This window comes from Acipenser ruthenus, chromosome 24, assembly GCF_902713425.1.
Source record: "Acipenser ruthenus chromosome 24, fAciRut3.2 maternal haplotype, whole genome shotgun sequence".
Classification (NCBI taxonomy): Eukaryota; Metazoa; Chordata; class Actinopteri; order Acipenseriformes; family Acipenseridae; genus Acipenser; species Acipenser ruthenus.
Window position 1 is genome coordinate 21,529,646 of NC_081212.1, and position 22,316 is coordinate 21,551,961.

Consider the following 22,316-nt stretch of genomic DNA (forward strand, 5'->3'; position numbering starts at 1 on the left):
AAATATACAGGAAGCTTTTTAATCACTTGTGTTTTTTTTTTTTTCAACTTGTATATAAAGCAGCTAGAATAAACTTAAATGGGTCTATTTTGAATCTGTACAGCTATAGTGGCATAACCAAGTGAAGTTTAAATGCAAACAGAATAAATACATCCTTTAGCCAGGTAAACTGTACAAGGGCTGGGCAGTATGGAACATAAAAATAATAACAAACTACTAAGAATTGAGCAAAACAAGACATGCAAATGTAATATATGAAATGTTTATTACCCATACATAATTGCAAGCATCTGAAAAGGTAGAGTGCATCCTAGTCATCATATGCCATCCAATGTAATGCAATAATTAACCATTTCAGTCCTGGCAGGACCTCAAGGTCCAGTCTTACCTTAGCGCTGTGTGTTAACATATGCTGTGGTGGGAAATCATGCTGGAACCTCACGGGACTCCTAGGTCCCAGTTTGAGGTACTGTATAAATATATGTACATGTTTGGTTTTTTTTTGTCCTGTTCTCATGTATATTTAATAAAGGAGTTTATTATTAAGCTCGGCATAAATAATTCAGGACTGAAAGGGTTAAACAAAAAATAAAATCTGATTTATATATATATATATATATATATATATATATATATATATATATATATATATATATATATATTTGGTACAAAGTATTTAAAGTATTTAAAAATCACACTGCAGAAATATTATTGAAAGAAAAGTTGCACAACATGGCTTGGCATATTTGAAGACAATTTTTGATATACATTGATTTTATAAGTTATGTCTGGACACGTTTAGAGGAGGAATATTACAAGGAATAAAAAAAAGGCTTGAAGAAAATATTAGTTCAAATGGAACAAAGTCATTTTTTTTGCTCACCAGTTATGGAGTTAGCCTCTATGTATAATAATAGGATTTGAACAAGTAATACATTTCAAGAGTTTGTTTGGAACATCACCTCAGTAATTTTAATATGATAAATTACAAAAGTGTAGAGAAGATCAATACAATTGTGTGTTGGTATAAGGTGTGGTCCAGTGGTTAAAGAAAATAGCTTGTAACCAGGTGGTCCCTGGTTCAAATCCTGCCTCACTGATTTACTGTGTGACCCCAAGCAAGTCACTTCCTCTCCTTGTGCTCCTTGTCTTTCAGGTGAGACATTGTTGTAAGAGACTCTGCAGCTAATGCATAGTTCACATACCTTAGTCTTTGTAAGTCGCCTTGGATAAAGGTGTCTGCTAAATAAACAAATAATAATAATCTTTGCAGCACCAGTTTTTTTTTTTTGACAATTTAGTTTTCAATACAGTGCATAAAACAGGGTTATCACTAGATGGCAGTAGATGCCAGTTGTTCACTTTGTTGTCAGAATTCTTTTTATTATTACAGCTGATTAGATTTTGTTTTAAACATTAAAAATGTGTCTAAATGTGTTGTGCATTTGTTAAGAATAGAATGTCAGCACACTCTTGTGGTTGCCTCTGACCAGCATGATGGGAGGCAGGTTCTTCGTAAGAATTTCCAGCCAGGCCATGTACAGGTAATCAGAGACAGACCCCTTTCTTGCTATAGGCAAGCTCCTGGGAATAGAAGAAAATGATGTGTTACCATAGTTATTACATATATACATACACTGTGAGCAATACCAACCTAGAAGTTCATCAAAACAAGGTTTAAAGGTTAAGTAGCTTCAAATTTAAGCCACCTTTTCATTACCTTAACTGTTCCTCTAATATGGCATTTAAATACGTGTTGTCTATATCAGAATCCACATGGTGTTGTCTGGGCTGGTATGTGGGGCCAGCATAGTTGAAAGGTCACTGTATCGTGTGATTTTTTAATATATATTTTTAAAATTCTTATAATGAGCTGGCTATTGGTTTCTACAGACACAGATAATGACAGGTCGATTCTGATACAGAGAGACTTTATAAAAATGATATATCTGAGCTATGTATGTAAACATCATAAAAAGGTATTGGAAAAGTTCAAAAATAAATACAATGACTTTTAAACCTACTTACCCTTTTTTAAAAGAGGCCATGAAAAAAGGACCCGTAGTTTCTTTACATGACATACATTTACATTGAATTAAGAAAAACACATGAGCACTGAACATCTGTTGAGACCTGTTTTTAAGCAGTATAAAGGATGCTTTTTAAAATCTGTATTTTATTTAGCTTTAAAAAGTTTTTTTTATATATATATATAAAAGAAGTTGCAAGTTGTTGAATAAACTTTCTTTAATTTGGCTATGGAAGGGGAGCCCAGCTCTCGTGATTGATGGCGAGTTCAAGACAAAGCAAATATGTTGTTGTTATAAATGCTTTAATAAACATCCATTCAGGAACAGTATTAAATAATGTAAAATTACACCTCTTGCTGTATATACCTCTAAAGTGGTATGTAGTCCTTTGGGTCCTATAATATTTATTTTGACTGAATGTCTGCTTCTCCGTTTTGACCATGAAGTTTATAAACCTTCTCCGTGCCTGTACTTACATAATGATGAGGTTAGCTGCTCTGGAGTTCTCCTGGAGCAGTTCATTGAGACGAACCTGCCGGTAATTCTGTATTGAAAAAAAAAAACCCCAAAAAAACAAAAGCATTGTTGCAATGGTTATGATAAACTACATTTACAAATAGTTATTCATTAGACAATGGTTTACCTTTTCCTTGCACATTTCCAGCTCTGCATCCTTGATTTTCCAAGGGCTTTCCTTCTTCAGCATGTCAGCTGTTGCAGGGTCTTTGGAGCATTCATGGAGACAATAGGGCTCAATCATTTCTTCAAAGAATTTCCAGCTGCAAAGCGAAGGTGTACAAATACATTTTATAACTGAGGCGGTGCGAAACTTCTAAGTTAAAACATGTACGGTTTATTTTTTATCATCGTAAACTGGGGATACTTTTAGATGTCGTTCACCATTGGACCCTTCTATATGAAGCTTTCTAAAAGTAGCATTTTCAGTTTATACATCTCATATTGTAAAACACATTTTTGATAATGTCTTATACATGCCTATTTATAGATCCCCAAATATGATATACAATTATGTTATTGTAAGCAAATCTCACAGTCTTGGAATATTGTTCATATATTTTATGTAGAAAATAAGAAATATAGTCAGGAGATCTGATTCATTTCTGTAAACTATAAAGTAGCCCACGTATACCTGCTAATATATCACTTACTTAGGTTTAAAAGAATAACAGTATAATTAAACTTTAACAGTATACAGGGTAGTTATTACAAAAAAGTGTCAACAGTAATGTATTTTACAAATATTAGAATGCAAGATGAGGCAATTAATTGGAGGTAGAATGCAAGGTAGAGCTCTACAGCAGGTGTGGTTGAGTTTTGTTTTGTCATTTGAATGTGATTTTTTTGTTCGTAGAATAATTCACTCGTTTCTTACCTCTCCTTAGTTGGTTTAGTGTTGATGTCTCCAACAACATAAAGGTCAACAAACTGTATTCTGAATTTGCTCAGGAGTGAAATCATTCTAGGAGAAAATGACAAGAATAGTTCAAATGTGAAGCTTCTGATATTGACTGGCCTGTATTTACTGTTCAGAAATATTTCAAACAATTACACATTCATATTTTAGCATAATCCTGTTCCATCTTATCTCTTATGGCTGCTCCAGTGGTCTTAAGGATTAATAAATATTTGAAACTGCGTGACCGAATACAACATAACTACAATTACATTTTGTAAAAAAAAAAAAAAAAAAACGTTAGCCAGCAGCTAAGAGCATTTTTATTTATCTAGCTACCAGAACATTTTTATTCAGTTTTAATTAAAATAATATACATCACAACTTAATGGATATTTTGCATTAGTCAGTAACTCTTTCCCCTTGCTAATTCAAGTCTAAATTAAGTTATGAAAATGAAACATACAGCAGGCCTGCTGGTATTATTTTACAGTATTGCAGAATGAAATATTTAGTCAGTGTCAAACTCCCAACCACCCCGAACTGAACCAAGCATATAAAGATTTCTCAATGTAATTCCAATAATGCTGTGGCAACAGATTTACCAAATCCTTACAAGTTTGGTAACCAAAAGCTGATAGGATAATATGATACTAATAATAAATGTTTGTTGCGTACGCTGCCTTGTCTTCATCAATACGATTGGCCTTTCCACCCATAAAGACCCTAATCTTGCAGTCTTTCCACTTCTTTCTTGTTGTTAGGATGTAAGGGATCAGCAATGTCAAGCCTGAAATAGCAGAACAAATTACAATAGCCAACTGGTTTGCTGTCTTTTATAATAACAACTAAACATAAATATGTGTTATATTACAAGTTTATATTGATAAGTCTGTATGCCACTCATCAGACATTCACTAGGGATGATATCACACTTGATTTATGTGTAGATGCTTTCGGGAGTGTGGATGTTCCTGGAGTATTTAGCTGTGGAAGAGTCGACAACGTGCTGGAGCCCACTTGTATATATGAACCTTGCAAAGGAGTATAAATGTGATTGATTGAAGATATTATACAGAAAGGATTTTATTTTACAAGCACACTGACAATTTAATGTTTCAGCACAATTGCCTTTATCGGAGAATACAGAACACTGTTATCTGTCCAGTAATTCAGACCTTTTAGAAACTACTGTTACATCCTCTTGCGACCCCAGATGTCTGTAGAAGGCTTTTTGTATTGTACAGTGTACTTACTGAGTGGCATACAAGCTGGGGATGCTGTCGTATTATACTAGAAAATATATGTTTGCTCTATGGCAATTTAAAAGCATAATTTTCCTCCTATACAATTATTCTGCTGGAATCAAATGCAAGTCTTGGCATAAAGGCGTTAAACTATCAATGATGAATCTTGTGAAGGTACTTTATTGTTGATACAGAGATAACCATGCAATCAATAAAGTGCATAACTAATAAGATAATTATGTGTAAGAGAATACTCGACTCAGCTATTCACTTTAGCAGAGCTCCCAAAACTCAGCAAATTTGAAAAAGGAAATTAATCTTAAAGCTAGTTATCAAATGAATGAGTACTACCAGTTCATACCATTGACCTATAAGTCACAGACAGATGGGTAATGAGAATCCTGATTTCATTTACGCATTGTAACCTGTTTGGAGTTGATTAACCGGTTTAAGAAGTCTCAAAACTTCTTGTTAGCAAAACCCAGTGTTTGTTAATACAAGATTGAATCTTAAACGATTCCTACCTGTTTTGTGAAAGTTACTAAAGACTGCACGTTTCAAAATCCTTAACTTCACAAAGGATTTGTTTTTTGACAAAATGGTTACAGAATACGATTCTTTCTGAATCATAAAATAGTTCACAGCCCCATTGAGGGATGCTGCATCCATGGTAGAAGATTGTTATAAGATATAGTTCATCTCTTACCACCATCATCAAACAGCCACCACACATCAATGGTGCCTTTGCCTTGCTTCTTTTTGAACTGGGTGCTTGCCTCCATAAGCCTTTGGTTAATGTCTCCCACATGCATTGATTGAGCTGAGTTCATGGTGGTCTCTATATAAAAAAGAAAATGTACAGTAAAGACAGACAACAAATCTGTTCTGGTGTTGCCGAGGGATTGTTGTAATAAGCATATGTAGCTGGAGGATAAACAAAGACATTGGGCTCTATTCAGTTGATCTGAACAGCAGCAGATCTAAATACAGACAGCATTTGAAACAATTAAAATAGGGTCCTCTCTTATGTCTTTAATAAAAACAATACAGACAATCACAAGCGCTACTATAGATTATGGTTTCATAACGTTAATACACAAATGAACATATTTTTAACACAGAAGCAATACCAGTATATATATCTGAGAAAGCTACCATTGATTAGCTCAGGAGAAATGGAGCTCTTTGTCATTTTCTGAGAGTCTGGTTAAGATGAACTGGGCATGTTCTATCTTTCGATCACTGTAAATGCAGTGTACCTCATAGATCCCTAAAAGTTCCCAAAGTACCACAGACAATCATCTGTAAAACAGGGAATAAGCTGCACCAACAAGATGCTGCATCTCACTCAGCTTGACATACACATGGATTTCTCTTTATGTGGGACTAGGCGTAACTATTGTGTTTTAAGTGTTGTGTCCTCCTGTCTGATTATTTTAGCCAATCGAGTTAAACAATCCATTCGACCAGCTCCATCAATAATTAAAGCACTTTAATTGTACAATAAGGGATATATTGGACACGCTTCATAGTAAGCCAGACCATTTGCTTTAAATTAAGTTAATCTACATGATTTGTCTATAGCAGAAACAGTATTATGTAGAACATTGAATTAAATGTGCCATTTAAAAAAAAAAGGTTAAGTGATTTTGTTTTAGTTTTTCTAAATGTAGATTTGCTTCCAAAAAAGATAAATTCATTACTGGCTTCATTCATCGTTCGTCAGCGTCTGGACATGAAATTGAAGGCCACAAAACTGTCTCCCTGCTGTATTCTTGTATTAGACTTTCAATGAGCAAGCCAAGATAAGAGAAGCTAGACAGCTCTCTCCTGAGACACCCTTTTGAGTTCTAAAAGGCTCACAGGCAACACTACTGCATGCTATCTTTTACAAAGCTGCAATGCAGCCTGAGAGAATACTCTTTTAACAATTACCAGACAACCTGCTGAGTGCCATACCTCATTGATTCCGTCAGTCTTTTGCAAAGGGAATTCAAATGACAAAACCAACTGCTGTTTGTTCCATCTGGACAAACCATATGTGAAGGATGAATACAGTAAATGAGTAAGTATCTCTAGCTGCATTGTCCTGTTGTATAGGAGAATGTGGCTTCAAACCCTGGTCATAGAACTAACACTTGCATATCATAAGTTTAATAGCCATTTAAGTGAAGTCAATACCACAAAACTGCCGCAAGCACTGGGTTGTACTGTTTGTGTTTGAAGTACCTTTTGAATCTGGCTTAGACATTTTAAACTTGCTGGCTTTGTTGAACAGGCCACGGATTCCATGCTTCCCCTCTTTAAATTCCTCCTCTTTAATGGCAGCCTCAAGTGCCTGCCGCTCCAGCTCCAGCCTCTCCAGCTCTTCTGCAATAAATATAAATGGAGTATAAATGCATGATTAAACTGAGTAAAAGGGCAGTGGTATAACATGGCAAAACGTGTTCCAGTCTAAACAGGAAGCATCTTCATTCAAGGAATTTTCATGATAAAAATAAGTGGGGTGGTTACATTTCTTTTTTCATCATAACATAGCACGGCTCCTTGTTCTTTATGTTATTCTTTTAACATCCCCTCAGTAATAAAAATTCAGACCAGGTGTATACAGTGCAGAAATGTATTTCATTATTATTATTTATGCAGTTTATTTAGTTACGCTATTTCAGTTATTACCATTTACAATTGATGTCACCATATACTGTACACTGAAGAAGCCACAATTAGTTGGTAACTCTTCATGACCCAGACAAAGCAACAAAGCACTTCCCTCATTTGCATATAATTAATACAAATAGCAATAGGATGATACATTCTCACACTATGTTGAGGCTTTCAAAACAAATGAAGACCAGCACAAATTTGATATATTTAATAACACTGCTGGATTACAATCTTTTAATTGAGAATACTTTCATCAACCTACATTTGAAATATGCACTTGCTGCTGACATTTTTTTTTAACGAGGAGTCTCTCTCAGATGCAGACAAACTTTATTATATCATACTATATCTGACTGCAGATGGGCACCTACCTTGCACCTGCAGAACCTGAGAGATGTCAAACCCTTGGCTGATCCTTACCATCACTACTCCATACTCAAAATCAAATGAATCGCTGAAAAACAAACAAAACAAATATTTCATTCAACACTGTGGCAAACTCACCCACTTGAAAAAAAATCAAAAGAAACAAGGACTTACTGTAAAACACCAACATAGTTCTCTATATCCTTGGGTCTGGAATCTCTCCAGTCTTTTTTGAATCCAATCACCAGTGTGTTAGGCCTCATGCGACCAACACCTGAAGCCTAATAAACAAAAACATACAATGATATATAAATATATATAAATGTAATCATGAAACTACCAGTGAAACTGGAATTACATTATTCTGGGAAGTAAAGAAAAGCTGAGCCCCTCTGATATCACATTGTACAGAACAGATTACCTTACAGGCAGAGGAAAAGATAATTGCATACATTTGTGACCATATATTTTCTCCAGCCTCTGCGTTGATTCAGAATATTACAAAGGAAATACAATTACAAACACTCTCCAAAATGAAGAAAATGCTTGAGTCTGTGAAAAAAAACCCATTCATTTTAATGCTATTCTTTGAATAAACATGAATATAAAGCTTTACTGCTATTTCATTTGAGACTCTGTAACCATGTCAACCTACTTGAAGAAGACTCCTAACTCCCTCACGGAAGTTATCACAGGCCACTGCTGCATAGAAAGCTTTCCTTTTTTTGCTGTTCAGCCAGGTCTGGTTCTTTTCCATGGAGCTGTTCATTTCTTTCACCGTCTGTATTCGTGGCCCCTGTTTATGATAAACAAAAGTGACAAATAAACTTACAGTAGAAGATTACAGTATAGCTAATAGTTCAACTTAATAATGTGTACATGTGTTTTCTTATTTCCTTCATAAAGAATGTCCCAGTAATTATTATTTCAGTTTTTAGTAAACAACAAGGATAGGTTAGCTACGATAGTTTACTGCAAAGTGGCTTTACATGAATATTAATGCATTAGTGGAGCATTCTGTCACACAAACTTCTATCACACAACATTCTCTTTGCAGTATTCTGTACATTGACTTACTTGTCTGCTGATGTGGCTAATAAAAAAATACAACTTTTTCTGTAGGTCATATAATTTATGTAACTGTACTAGTACTCATAAAGTTGTCACTATACTGAGTATAAAGTTAGCTTCAAAACAATTATAATCCAGAGTCGAATGCGCAGAACAAAAGGGCAGTGAAAAAAACAAAAAAGCAAATACCCAAACAGACGAAGCAATGATAAAACAACATTGAAAATGTAAACATGAGGGATACATGTTTGGAAACTATCAGAAATTCACCTCTAAGGTTTTTTACCTTGAACAGCTAATCTGAATTTAAACCCCCAGGTTTCCTTACACAGTACATTGCAGGACTGACTTTCAAATTACATTGAAAAGCCTTTTATTGATACATTTCAACAGTCCTTGTGGAACAATTAATTCAGCATTTACATCAAGCTTTGAAAGCTCCTATTATTTAGAATTTGATTTATGAGAATGTCCTAAAGATATGAAACAACCAAATAAGTACATTTGGAGCCGGTTCAAACTTCTAAATTAAGAATGTTCTTGAACCTTTGCAAAGACATAACAAGAGTTTATTAATTTAACTAAAAATGTTTTACTTCTGTTGCATTTTCTAGACGTGTGTCTGACAAATTGACAATAACTACAGAATAATCTTTTTTTTTTTTTTTTTTAGGATGATTTGCAAAGGACACTTACAACAAACACTTTGCTGGTGATGCACAGCCCATAGTTCTTGGTGAATGAATGGGCAATATCAAGCAGAGCCGGTCTAGTCTTTGGATCTCCTGTCAACACGATACACTGCGGTCTGAAAAACAAAATGGACCAGATATTAGAAGAACACAGCCATTCAGATATATCACCCATACATCCTGACAAGGGCAGCAGCGGTTCTTTATCGAACATCTTAAAATGCTGAGCCACTATTCATTACAAGATAAGAAGGTCTAGAAAGAGCTCTGCAGAATTTTGAGACACATTCTTTTTCTATCAAGGTGTACATTGAGGTGAAATGAGCTCCAGGTATTCTTTGGATTTGTTGCAGTTCCTACCTGAAGTTTTTCACATGGTCGTCCACCGCAGTTAAAACCAGTGCGTCATTCAGAGCATTAACAAAAGTAATAGCCTGGGAGGATGACCCCCAGTTCACATCTATCAGAAACAAGTACACAGTTAACATAACTTGACACAGTAAAACAATCTATCATGCATAATGAAGGTTAATGCACATATCTACCGCCTACTTGGGATCACAAGTGTGCAGGCTTTATATATTTTAAACATTTAAATATGAATTCTAAACTTAGTCACTGATTATGATATTTTTTTTACAGTCTACTCGTGTGAACAAAAACAGGTCTTAATATTGTTACTGCCCTTTTGAAAAATGTGGTATAATACTGTATATATTGTAAAGGACTGTGAACATTATATTATACAAAACGTTCAATGATTCAGTGTTATGATATTTTTACTACAGCATGCTAACTAAACAGTATCTCACCTGGCTTCTTGACTGTTACATAAATATAGAGGAGGATCTCAATGGCATAGGTGATCAAAGCTGCCCACCAATTGATGACAAACATCACACCACAGCACAGCATGGCCCCAAACAGCGACACCCACATATTGTAATACTTATAAGCCGGTCTCCAACCTGTGGGACATGTGGTAGATCATGTCATGCAAACACTGGAATTCTGAAATCATTTTAAAATAAGATTTTATATAAATAAAACAAGACAAATGTATATTTTGTAATGAAATCAATTCCCACGCCCTCACCATTTTCACTTTCCACTTTCCACTCCTGGCATTCTTTAGGATAACTACTTTTAAATGGGATATTTTCTTTCTAACATACTGAATATACATCTTTTAGATTACAATACTGACCTGGTGATTTGGCATAGGAAGCATGGAAGCAGGAGAAGTTGATGAGGGCATATGAAGCCAAGAAAAAGTTGGAGATGATGGGTGCAATTGTGTTCAGTTCAGCTAAAGACACAATAATGAAAAAAAAACATATTACATATATATATTTTTTTAATGAAGATTAAATATATCCACAGTAAATGTATTTCAATATATGAAATGTAAAATGTAATGTTAAAAAATAATACTTTATTCTAGCTGGTATTTGAATCAGTAATTCTATGGGCCCTATTGGTCACAGTTGTCACAGCTGTTGTGCTCTTCAGAGTCCTTATTGTTTCTCGCTATTTTTTCTATTTATAGTAAACAGCTTTGATCAGATATGGGGTCAGTATATCTATTTAAAAGGTACATTTGAAAACCTAAACACTTACCAATCAGAATAAATGCAACAGCAATAATGAAGGTCAGAACATATCCTCTGAGAGGCTCGTTGTTCTTGCCGTGCCCTTTAGCAAAGAAGTGGAGTGCCTTGTAGATGTTGTCTTTACAAAGAGCCTACATGTAAAAAAAAGTGCAACTAATCAGAACCACAGCTAAATCTTGCAAACTTGAGATGTATTTATTTCTTTTTTTTTGCATTGCAGTTTGGCTGACCTGAAACACCTTTGGTGCACTAACGAGTGAAGCCAAGGCTGAGGACAGGGTGGCGGAAAAAATCCCTGCAGTTATAAGAGGACCAAATCCAGACACCATGCTCATCACCTAGAGGAGCAGGGAGACAGAGAAGGTCAGTATTTAAACTCACTACTCTCTGGCTTCAAAGATAGGACTCACCAGATGAGCTAAAGGAGCAGCTCCATCAGCCAACCTGGGTAGGAGTTCTTCACAAGGGGTCTCATATCTGAACTCACGACCATCTTCCTCCAAAACTAGGACTCTACCAGGGCAGCAGAAGAACCTGCTCCTTCAGCCAAGCTGATAAGAGTTCCATACAACGGAGTCTCTCTGTTTCAACCATCACATGTGACTCAATAAAAGGACATCAGAGGTGGTCTTATAAGAGAGAGACCTTCGGCTCTCCAAATTGAAAAGCTCTGACAGAATGTGGTCTTAATAGGCTTTAAAAGGTCACTGTATTAGCCTGGTCTTGCTTTATGCTTTAAAGGCGTAAGTAAAGGTTTCAAATATTTAGCAAAGATCTAATTTTGAAATGATAGTAAAAGTATAAAGTGTAATCATTTGTAAACCACCTTATTTTGTTCATACTGTTTTTTTTTTGTTTGTTTTTTTACCTGGAAGTTGTTCATTAGACCAAAGTCACAATGTTCAGTCTTGCAAGATGAGAAGTCGTATCCCAGAGAACAGGCTGCTGATCCATTACAGGCCATCCCAGGGGTGATGGTGTCATTAAGACTGCCAGTTGCATCTCGCACAACAGTGGCAGCTACATAAGGACCAAGCAGAAGGATGAGAGATGTATTAACCCTAAGGTAAGTCTTAGCAAGGAGGAATTTCTGTAATGAGGCATATAAAATGACCATGAGGATGCACTTGAGGTATGCACCAGTAATTTCCATCTGCCTTAAACTTTATTTGAATGCAATAGTAATCATACATGTATTATACAAACTTAACAGACATAAACATATTCTAAAAACATTTTCTGAATGATTAGGCACTAAAGAGACTTATACTTACATACGCAAATCCCAACAGCAAGGTAGGTAATGGTTGTTATGAAAATAGCCAACATTGTTCCTTTGGGGATAGCGACTTGTGGATCCTTAAATGTAAAAAAATAAAAATAAATGTTAAAATTGGAAATGGAAGAACATATTATGATTATAGGATATATTATAAAACTAGCCAGTTCTGTCTTATGAAATGTGGATGGTCAAAATGTAGTTGGTGATTGCATGTTCTATACAATTTCTGAAAATGTTTTATTCAAGCTAAATTTGTTTATTTGATATCGAGTACAGTATTTTATAAAGCTAGATAAGGCGCTGTATAAACTTACCTCTAGATCACCAGAGATGTTGGCTCCAGCAAGAATGCCTGTAGCTGCTGGGAAGAAGATGGCAAAAACAGAAAAGAAGCCTTCTCCATCTCTAAAGTCGGGTCCAAAGTTTTCTGCAAATATAGCACCTGCAGGAAAAATCCACTTATTTCAGATGTGAAGTCCAGAAGTGAACATCTTAATGCCCACAATAGAGCACGGTTATGAGTTTTAGGGTTGTGTAGAATCCACTGCTTTTTTGAACTTTTGATCAGTAAAATAGACCCCACTCTTATACACTCAATAGACCATCCTATCAATGTAATGACTGCAGTTTGACTGACCAGGTGCTCAGACAATGCACGTTGCCTGTGGATTATACAGTAGTTTACAGAATGCGTTTTTGCATTACTGTTAACACTTCATACATCGTACTAATTCATGTGGTATTTAAACATATTTCCATTATGTGATCTATACATTTTTTCACCCATTTTCAGGGATGTTTTCAGATATGTATCACACTGCATTCTCATACAACATTAACTGTTTGGGCTTTGAAATGCTGAGCGTGTTTCTTGATGTGTACTGTCACAACACTATTGTGCCCTTGATAGAAACAAATATTATATGTACTAACCGTCATAATTATAAAATCCTCTGGCTTTCTTTTCTTCGTTGGTGGGGATGACTGATCCAACGAAGAAGTTAAAAATAGCCACTAGCAGAATTACCAGTAGAAGGACCTGAGCCTGGTATTAAAAAAGAAAAGACAGCTCAGGAATGCTGCTTTCCTTGCTATAGAACAAGGAACCAAAGAAACAAGAGATTGAGGATGAGAACATTCTGAGACATAAAATTAGTTTGAAGATTAAGGGCACGATAGGTAGGAAAAGCAAAAAAACAGAGAGCTCTCACCATCAGGGTGATAACAAGAGTTCTGCCGAGGCTTTAGAAACTGTGTCAAGGTGACAAAGAAAATGTATAAGAGGTATTTATACAGATAATAAAATGTGTGGCAAGCAAACTTATTATAGTGAAATAAAAAATGACTTTCCAAAATGACTTTTTGGAAATCTAGACTGGGGCCTAGGCAATTACTGGTAATGGAAGTTATTGGAAGAAATATGTGCAGGTATTGCAATGGCCAAGATAAAAGAAGCTGTCACTTAAGAATAGTAAGCCTGTTGGATCAGACAACCTTCTCAATGAGTTCCAATAATATGTCTGCTTATGATTCATTTTGTACTATTTTTTTTTTTATACAGTACCATCCAAAAAGTTTCAGAAATGGGCACATTTTAAATAGGTTTTCACAGAGTGTAGGCAACCTAATATGAACTGACACAGTTCTTACAAGTATGGTATTATGCATACCATTTGTGGATTGGTGTATTATAATTTTGCATATTGTACTAAAATAAAGAAATATTATGAGCTCAAGCTGTAATTGAGTTATAATCCCTAAGGCGCTGTACAGACAGCATACATTTTCTCAAAGAAAAAAAAAAACAAACTTTCAAATTTTCAATGCTGAGGTCAAACTAAAAGAAAACTAAGTCAAAGTAATTTCTTAAACCCCTTTTCCCAGTCCAAAGTTTATTCAATTGATCCCTTATTCAGACAAACGGTGAAGGATTTTTCTTTGCACATGCCCTAGTTTGTGAGTTTGTCTAAGAGGGAAAAATACAGATTATCCTTAAAATTTGAATGACTTTCAAGGTAACTTCAAAAGAAGAAAATGGTTCCAGTTCTGTAGTGGTCCAAAGTTTCAAATGAAAGAGGAGTGTACCTTTGCCTCCCATTCCATTCCAGCTAAAGAGATCCCAAGCAGCAACACCACTGTAATGCATCCAACGATTCTGATATCATTTGTCACGTCCACCATCAATGCATCACTCTCCTGCAAAATAACAATAATATACATTATGAAGGATTCATCAGGTCCTTGATTGTTTAAATAAAGGACCACATTTTTTAGTGGTAACTTTAAAATATAAGCTGTAATTGCATAGGAACCAATGCATTATATATTTGCTATCAAAATGCATTTCTGGGGGAAAAAAAAGAAACATGTGTGCAGTAAATAATGTTCATGATAATGTTGATTTTTTTTTTTAGATAAAAATAAAATATTGCTTTATATTTTCTGACAAACTGATGAAGGCACTATCCCAAATGTGTATCTTTTGTGTTCTCTCCATTTACTGTACCATGTTTTTTTTATTTACCCCAACTCATTTTTCCTAATTATAAGCCGAGACACATAAGCCATGCATTTAGCAATGTTTAAACTTACTTTAAGAAGGTCCACAACAGTTTCAGCGAACCCCACGACATACATGGCTACAGCCACTGCATTTGCAAATGCAAAAATCAGACCTATAGACCCACCAAACTCTGGTCCTAAACTTCTGGATATGAGATAATAAGCACCGCCTGTAAAAAGACCAAATACAATCCATTTTTACTTTTTCAAATCTGTCAAGATATATACTGTTTGCAGTTCAAAATAAATAAATAAATCATAATTACAATTCTGTAGCACCACATTTTATTATTACTGTATCTTATTAATCATTAAGGATAACTTTTTCAATTTACTAAAACTATGAAGCGCTTTCCTTTAGTAAATGGACAGGCGACTGTATCTATTACTAGCATTGAGGATATTACGTAGTATAATCATGCAGTATCAATGACAGTATATTATGCTTTGATTCAAGTTTCAAGTTAAAATGCTCTATTCGAATTTTGCCTGACCGCTGTGACCTACATACCGATCTAGAGGACTGAAGATCAATAGGCATCAACTGGCTGACTTTCTTACCCTCTAACCCCACAAGTGTAAAGGCCAATGCGGCACTCCTTGTGGGTCCCAAACCAAGACTGGCCACTTGGTGAACTTCAAGTGGTTGTGCTTTTACTGGATGAGTCACTTTTATACCCACTTCGAAAATGCATATGTAGTACATTACCTCCTCTGACAACTCCATTGGTGCAAATAGCAGACATAGATAAACCTGTTAGGGTAGTGACTACCACGCTTAAGCCAATGGCGATGACTCCCAGACCTGAAAAAATCAAAAGTGTTTCAAATGATAAAGTCCCCTCATACATGGAATATGAGGTGCACAGACATGCCCTGGTGTCCTCCGTGTCACTAGGATACCTGTTCTAAAGTAAAATGCTCCCTCATCATGCTGTGGAAGAAATACATCATTTCTCCTTGTTGATAGTGGGGACTTGCTGTGCTCCTGCTGGAGTCCAAGGAACCTGGGAAAGATACCAACTGATGCCTTTGAACTGATGCCTTTGGTTTGAGAAAGAGGTGACGACCTGATTCCTCAAAATCCTTTCTTTTTTTTTCTTCAGAAAGGTAGCCCAGCTTTGCTGTTGGAATGCACTCACAAGAAATAAAGTAGAAAGTTGGTATAGTACCGTACCTGTACATTATTCCACTTCTATTGGATTTTAATACCTTGGGAAAGCTTGACTTTATACTCACTTTACTGTTGTAAAGTAAAACAAAAATTTGGAGAGGACCTCCAAATATTGCAAGGATCCATGCTAAATATATTACCTCCACTGACACATCCATTAGTGGAAATAGCTGAGGTTGACAACCCTGTAATTGAAGTTACCATGGTAGCCAGAAGAACAATAATAACTCCAAGACCTGTCAGTGATGAAGTAAGAGACAAACAGTTACATCTTAATGATTTTGGGGCGTCCTTTTTTTGTCTTTCTCAACAGCTTCGTAAGCCTTACTATAAATTGAATATTTTTAGGCTACTCCTGTAGAAAATTAAAATAGGAAGCTTTACTAGCTGTATCTATTAAACGGGCAGTAGCACAGTGTATGGCTGTGGACCAGGATGATAATGAGGGGTTTTTGGTGCAACAGCCTGTAACCTCAGAAAAAAATAAATAAATAAAAATGGCTGAAAGAAATTCACTTGGAATTTAACTGCAGCTCGTTTACAGTCATTACAACTGTACTGTACTTTAGGTTTTATGAGAACAGTCATTGGAGCTGAAATATGTAATATAAAAATAGTTAATAATCTTTTGGCCGCATTGCCCAAGTTCACAGCACTTAAATGAGTTAATTTGCCTATGCCATAAGCTATTATTGTACTTATACTTTAAAAACAAAGTCATTAATGGTCACCAAATAGACCGTTTAGAGAACTAATTGTACACAGAAGCCTAGAGCAAAGACTTTGCAGTGGAGAAATCCGAAACTTCCAATACTAGCTTGCACCCTCTGGCTCTAAACAGTGATTAGATATGCATCATAAAAATCTTTTAGTGCTATTTTGTCAGGAACAGAGTTTGTGCCAAATAAGCCACATGCATAAATAATCTACAATGTTCACAAGAAAATGTAATTATACCACTAAACAGCACCTTACTCTTTAACCAACCTCCAAGGTTAAGAAACATTAAATAACGGCTTAGGGGTCACTTTTTGCATAGTACTTTATAAGTATCCAGTGAAGAACATTGAGAATATTTCATAATTAACAGGACATACCCAGCTTTATTTGGGTCTGGCTGGATCCCATGTCGGTGAGTCACATCTACCTACACGAACAACCGAACAATCGCTTTCTGACATTTAGTAATTACTAAAATCCTGTTGCTTTATTTTTCATAAGTCTGAAAATGAGGTTCTTTCACCTGAGTTCAGGAGTTGCTATTCAGGTATACTTGGCAATCATAGATATATGTAACATAGTCTAGACAGAGTATTACACAGAGAATTGTGAGGGTATGGAACTAGCTCCCCAGTAATGTTGTTGAAGCTGACACCCTGGGATCCTTCAAGAAGCTGCTTGATGAGATTCTGGGATCAATAAGCTACTAACAACCAAATGAGCAAGATGGGCTGAATGGCCTCCTCTCGTTTGTAAACTTTCTTATGTTCTTATGTAGACCACCAGTGTCTTTACAGATCTTAGAGCCAGTGTCATAGAGACATTTTTGTTCCTTTTTTTTAATTTTTTGCTGGCAGTATACTGCCGTACATAAGACACTTTAGCTGATATACCCTACATTAGATATGTCTATGGCAGTCAATGTGAGCAGCTCCAGAACTCACAGTCACAACCATGTAACACTTACTTTCCCAAAAAAAACCCATTAGAATCATTGCAAACATGATAACAAAATCTAAGGGAGCAGGGTTTACATAAGTGTGGGACACCTTTATGGCTACCCTTTTAGAACAATTCTTACAGTATTTATAGGTTGAATAATACATTTCCAAAATTATGATATTTAAATAATACATTTGTTATTTCATTTTATAGTACCATGAATATAAAATCACATTTGGAATTGGTACCATCATTAACCAATTCATTTACATGTATTCAAATGTAACTTTGTTTAAACATTAAAATAATTACCTATACCAGCTTGGCCGAAAATCCATGAGAGACGAATAAAGAGCATCACTCCCCAGATGTTCAGCATACATCTTACCTAGATTGGATAAATTAGGAAAATATACAGTGGAACTAAATGTATACGACAAGAGATCAGTGTTTCAACTTGCAATAGTTATTTGATTAATATGTGTAGGCAAGTAAAAAAAAAAGAAAAGGGTAGCCTAGCTGTCTTGTTAGAAATAGCCTCAACTCATGATTAGATTATAGCTATTTATATTACAAAGTTTTAATATGGCCGCTGATGATGCTGACACTGCTAACGATACTCCCATATTTTCCACTTGAATCTTGACTCTGATACACTGGCAGTTTGCCCAAAACTGACACAGATCTTCTTCTGCTTCCTAGAACTTGTAGTGATGATTTTAGTACATATTGAATGCACCTGCTCAGGCTTCATGCACTTCTTGAGGTAGGCTCACCTTTTCTTAATGTTTTTGAGGCTCAGTTCATTTTTTTTAGCACACAAGGTGTATTTTTACTCACCAACACCCCCTTCACCCAGCCGAACTTCACAAATCCTCCTTGGGTTTCTTCCTTCTTTGCTGCTTCTTCATCAGCAGGCTCTCCATCCCTGTTGGCTGCCCCATCTGGACAACCTGGGGCTGCAGCTGCGACATTCTAGAGTAATAAAAAGGGATTTGTATGACAGATTTTTGCAGTAACTACTTCTCTTTTTAAACGATGTACAATAAGTAGTAAGCCAAATATTACTAAATATTATGGTAGAAAAAGGCCTGTGATTGAGCCGGGTTATGAGTTTAAGGGTAGTGTCATTTAGATGTGTCGCTGTTCGGATCATGAACTCTGTAATGCTTATTGGTGTAGCAAATGTGATTCAACACTTTTGAGTATTCAATAACCTATTGTGTTTATAATCTAAGTCAAAAGCCAACATTTTTAAATTCAGTACATTCTGCGTTGCCGGACGGATCTTTATTTTGTATTTGGTAAAAGCAGCTTTTCTTAAAAAAAAAATAAAAGGATAAAAAAGACCCCCACCGGTTTAAAGGGTCTTTATTTTAATTCAGAAGTCTGATTGAGCCCTGTCTTGAAGGTATACTGTGTCTCACCAGAAATACATTGAATAATAGATTCAAGAAGGTTTGTTCAAGTATGAACATAATATAATGAAGTTCAATTCTAATGAGGATTTTTTTTTTGGACAAATATTGAAGACTAATGTGAAAACTCAACTAAACCACTTTGAACCTCATGCCCTTTGATTTAATGTGAGTTTTCACACCACATTAGCATAAATTGTCCCATAAAAAGCAATCAATGTCCATGCTTAAGGGGATAATTATTCATTTACTAAGAGTTTCTTTTGTTAGCTACATTACCATGGAGAGCGGTGAATATGGAGTCTATCTATTGATCTGTCCTCATGACTGTAAGTATTGACCAATATGACCCATTAAATGAATTACAGTTGAAGATCACTTTGTTAGAATTTATCAGATTAGACAAAGGTTAGCATTGATATATGCAGTACATTTATTGTATTTTCACCCATTTATATATATTTGTAGCACTTTTAGATTGTCTTTTATTTTGCCCTAAACTCCCTTTTGTGAAAGGAAATACAATTGTTTATAGTATAAAATTGATTCAAACCAATTAACCTTCTAAGTAGCTTGTCACAAGTTCTGTAGCACTAACAATTTTATTTTTATTTTTATAAGTATCTTAATAAATCTGGCCCCGGTCTCATTCTCTTAAGCAACACAGTACCTCTTCTGTTTGCTTTAACAGCATTTATGTATGTTGTTTACATGCACTTCAATTGACTATTACTGTTATATATCAGCATTGTGGCATTTCTGCTTAATTGTGGCATTTCTGCTTAATTTTGTGGAAATTAAAATGACATTACTTTTATAAGGCACTTACTTTTTTGAATACTTCATGAAGATCTTCCAGGGTCGGCCTGGTGATTTTGTCTCCACTGACACTGCCTGTGTTCCTGTAGAAATCAATCCTGGGCACTGGGTCCATGGTGTTGTGACCAAATGTTTGCAGATAATAGGGATTGGAAATGGTGTCATAAGGATGGAATCCACCCTCATTGTGAATGATGCTGTTGTATACAGCTCTTTCATCAGGTCTGAAACTTATCCTGTGCACACTTCTTCCATCTGCAAATGAAGTTTCTTCATAATGTGGAGGGGCATCACTGGTTTCTTGAAAAGCTGCATTTGTGTCATGGTTGTCGGTCACTCTGTTAACATGAAATCGTGTGGGACTCTGATGATTTCCATCCATTACTAAATTTGTGTTTAAATTTCTCTTTCTAGATTGATGTACAGATGCGATATCTATCTATATATATTACAACTTTGCCTACTTCAGACACTTCCTAACTTACTGCAGTGTTTATCTAGAAGACATTATCTTGATCCTATACCTGTTTAAGATTTGGTACCGTGTTCTGTGCCAGCCTGTCCTAGACTTCGGTCACTATTCGTCTCCTTAAAATGTGTTTTTTTTCTTTTGTGTGTGCTACACAAGTAGAATTGGGAGGCAAGGCTATTCAACAACTGTCTTTTATAGTATCCAGAGGCCGCTGTATAAGGAGATTTTGGAAAATACCATTGGTGCACACCCAAAATTAACAATTCATAGAAAGGGCATGACCAACCTGCATTTAATAGATACACCAGGCTTGCAGTTTAAAGATTAACAAAGTCAAAATGACCTCTTCTGAGAATATCATTACTGTGTAAGTCCATGTAAATAATACAAATATACAGTATATATGATACTAGTTTAATATAGTGAACCAGGTTAGTTTATATGGATATTGGATGTTATTTTGTGTTTTAAAGTTTTTATTACCAAAGATAATAAAATCATGCAATGTGGGTTGGATATTTTATTTGATTGAACTGGTAAATTTCAGACCAATGTGAATTGAATTAGGTCCACGATCAGGGTAAGTGACATAGGTGGCTGTCTAGGGCAACAAACAATGGGGGCACCAAAAGAAAACACAATAATTCAGCACTATAATGGGCAGTTCAATTGAAAATGAGTGCTTGAAAGAATAAAACATACACCACGTTGTGTACAGCACACAGTGGGATGGGTAGAAAGTATAACAAACTACATGTGGCATACAGCAAAGTTAAACCACCTTGTCTATCAGCTTTGTCAAGAGGTGTCACATTGTTGGATATGTCAGTTTTGCCATGTCACCAAGCACCTGATGTGTCGCTTCAGCATGTCTGTCAGAGTGGAGAAGAACTTAGCTGGTTGCTGGTTGAAGTTAGATTACAGTAATGGCGGAAATTATTACCTTTCTGCCTGTACAGAAAAAGTGCTTTCAAACTTGTATACTTTTTAAAAAGATCTATTTTAAAATGTGTTATATTAATTCTGCTATTTGATTGATCCATTTCATTGTAGACGCTATATATTTTGCTATGTATTATAGTCACTGACTGTGCTACCTGTTATGGCCATTTTACTTCATGTTCAATCATTTTCTTATATGATATATCTATTTTGCTATATATTATATCCACAGTGCTACATGTTATATCCATTTTAATATACCTTTTCTGGTCATGTTTTATATCCATTCTGCTATGTATTGCACTGTAAATATATTCTGCCATATGGTATATTCATTCTGTTTATGTCATTAATTGGTATATCCATTCGATTGTAGTACATATTTCAGTATAGGCTTTATCTAATTTAGTATGTATTACATATAATATATATTACAATATCTTAAGTCAATTTTACTATGTGCTTAAGTTAACCATGTTTTTTGTATGCACATTCATTCTGCTTCAAGGATTCCGCAGCGTGTTGCATGTAACGTTGTATATGTTTTAGCTATTCAAGCACTAATTTAGAATTGAACGGCCTCTCATACAGCAATGTATGAATAATACTGTCCTACGATAGTGTTAGATATATAGCTAGTTTAATCAATCAGTAAATCCCAGTCTCTGCTGTAAATCTCCATTACGTGCTGTTACTTTTGTTCTGTTTGACTTTGAAGATGTCTGTCCGTCATTATTAAGCCTATTTATTTCCTAAAACCGGATTCCTTGTATTAGGGGATTACGTCCTTGATGTATTTACAGACTCTGGTGATGCAGACCACCTACGAAAGTAAAAAGAACGGGGTTACCAGGAGTTTATATAGCTGTAATTATTTTATTTTACTTT

At 35.3% G+C, this 22,316-nt stretch overlaps 1 protein-coding gene across 2 annotated transcripts; it reads right to left on the reverse strand.

The window, feature by feature from the left end:
• Nucleotides 1–671: 671 nt before the first annotated feature.
• Nucleotides 672–20,627, reverse strand: LOC117429741 (solute carrier family 12 member 1-like). 2 transcript variants are annotated; one of them, XM_058998691.1, is made up of 26 exons: nucleotides 20,025–20,627; nucleotides 18,618–18,752; nucleotides 18,090–18,165; nucleotides 15,651–15,746; nucleotides 14,972–15,111; nucleotides 14,465–14,575; nucleotides 13,313–13,424; nucleotides 12,694–12,821; nucleotides 12,372–12,456; nucleotides 11,966–12,117; nucleotides 11,328–11,435; nucleotides 11,105–11,228; nucleotides 10,692–10,793; nucleotides 10,297–10,452; nucleotides 9,845–9,944; nucleotides 9,489–9,600; nucleotides 8,377–8,517; nucleotides 7,896–8,002; nucleotides 7,727–7,809; nucleotides 6,921–7,061; nucleotides 5,398–5,529; nucleotides 4,123–4,234; nucleotides 3,424–3,510; nucleotides 2,674–2,809; nucleotides 2,507–2,574; nucleotides 672–1,584 (listed from the first exon to the last, which is right to left on the reverse strand). In XM_058998691.1, the coding sequence occupies exons 1-26, from the start codon at nucleotides 20,394–20,396 to the stop codon at nucleotides 1,449–1,451; spliced, it is 3,252 nt and encodes a 1,083-aa protein (XP_058854674.1). In that variant the 5' UTR covers nucleotides 20,397–20,627; the 3' UTR covers nucleotides 672–1,448. The 2 variants fall into 2 exon arrangements, with proteins under 2 accessions (XP_058854674.1, XP_058854675.1); XM_058998692.1 differs by lacking the exon at nucleotides 15,651–15,746 and adding an exon at nucleotides 16,256–16,351.
• Nucleotides 20,628–22,316: the final 1,689 nt, after the last annotated feature.

Coding starts and splice junctions, on each gene's coding strand:
- LOC117429741 (XM_058998691.1), bottom strand. CDS start 20,396: ATGGATGGAAATCATCAGAGTCCCACACGATTTCATGTTAACAGAGTG. Junction 18,753..20,024: donor TTCATGAAGTATTCAAAAAA/GTAAGTGCCTTA, acceptor TTATTACTCTAG/AATGTCGCAGCTGCAGCCCC. Junction 2,810..3,423: donor ACTAAACCAACTAAGGAGAG/GTAAGAAACGAG, acceptor TTCGCTTTGCAG/CTGGAAATTCTTTGAAGAAA.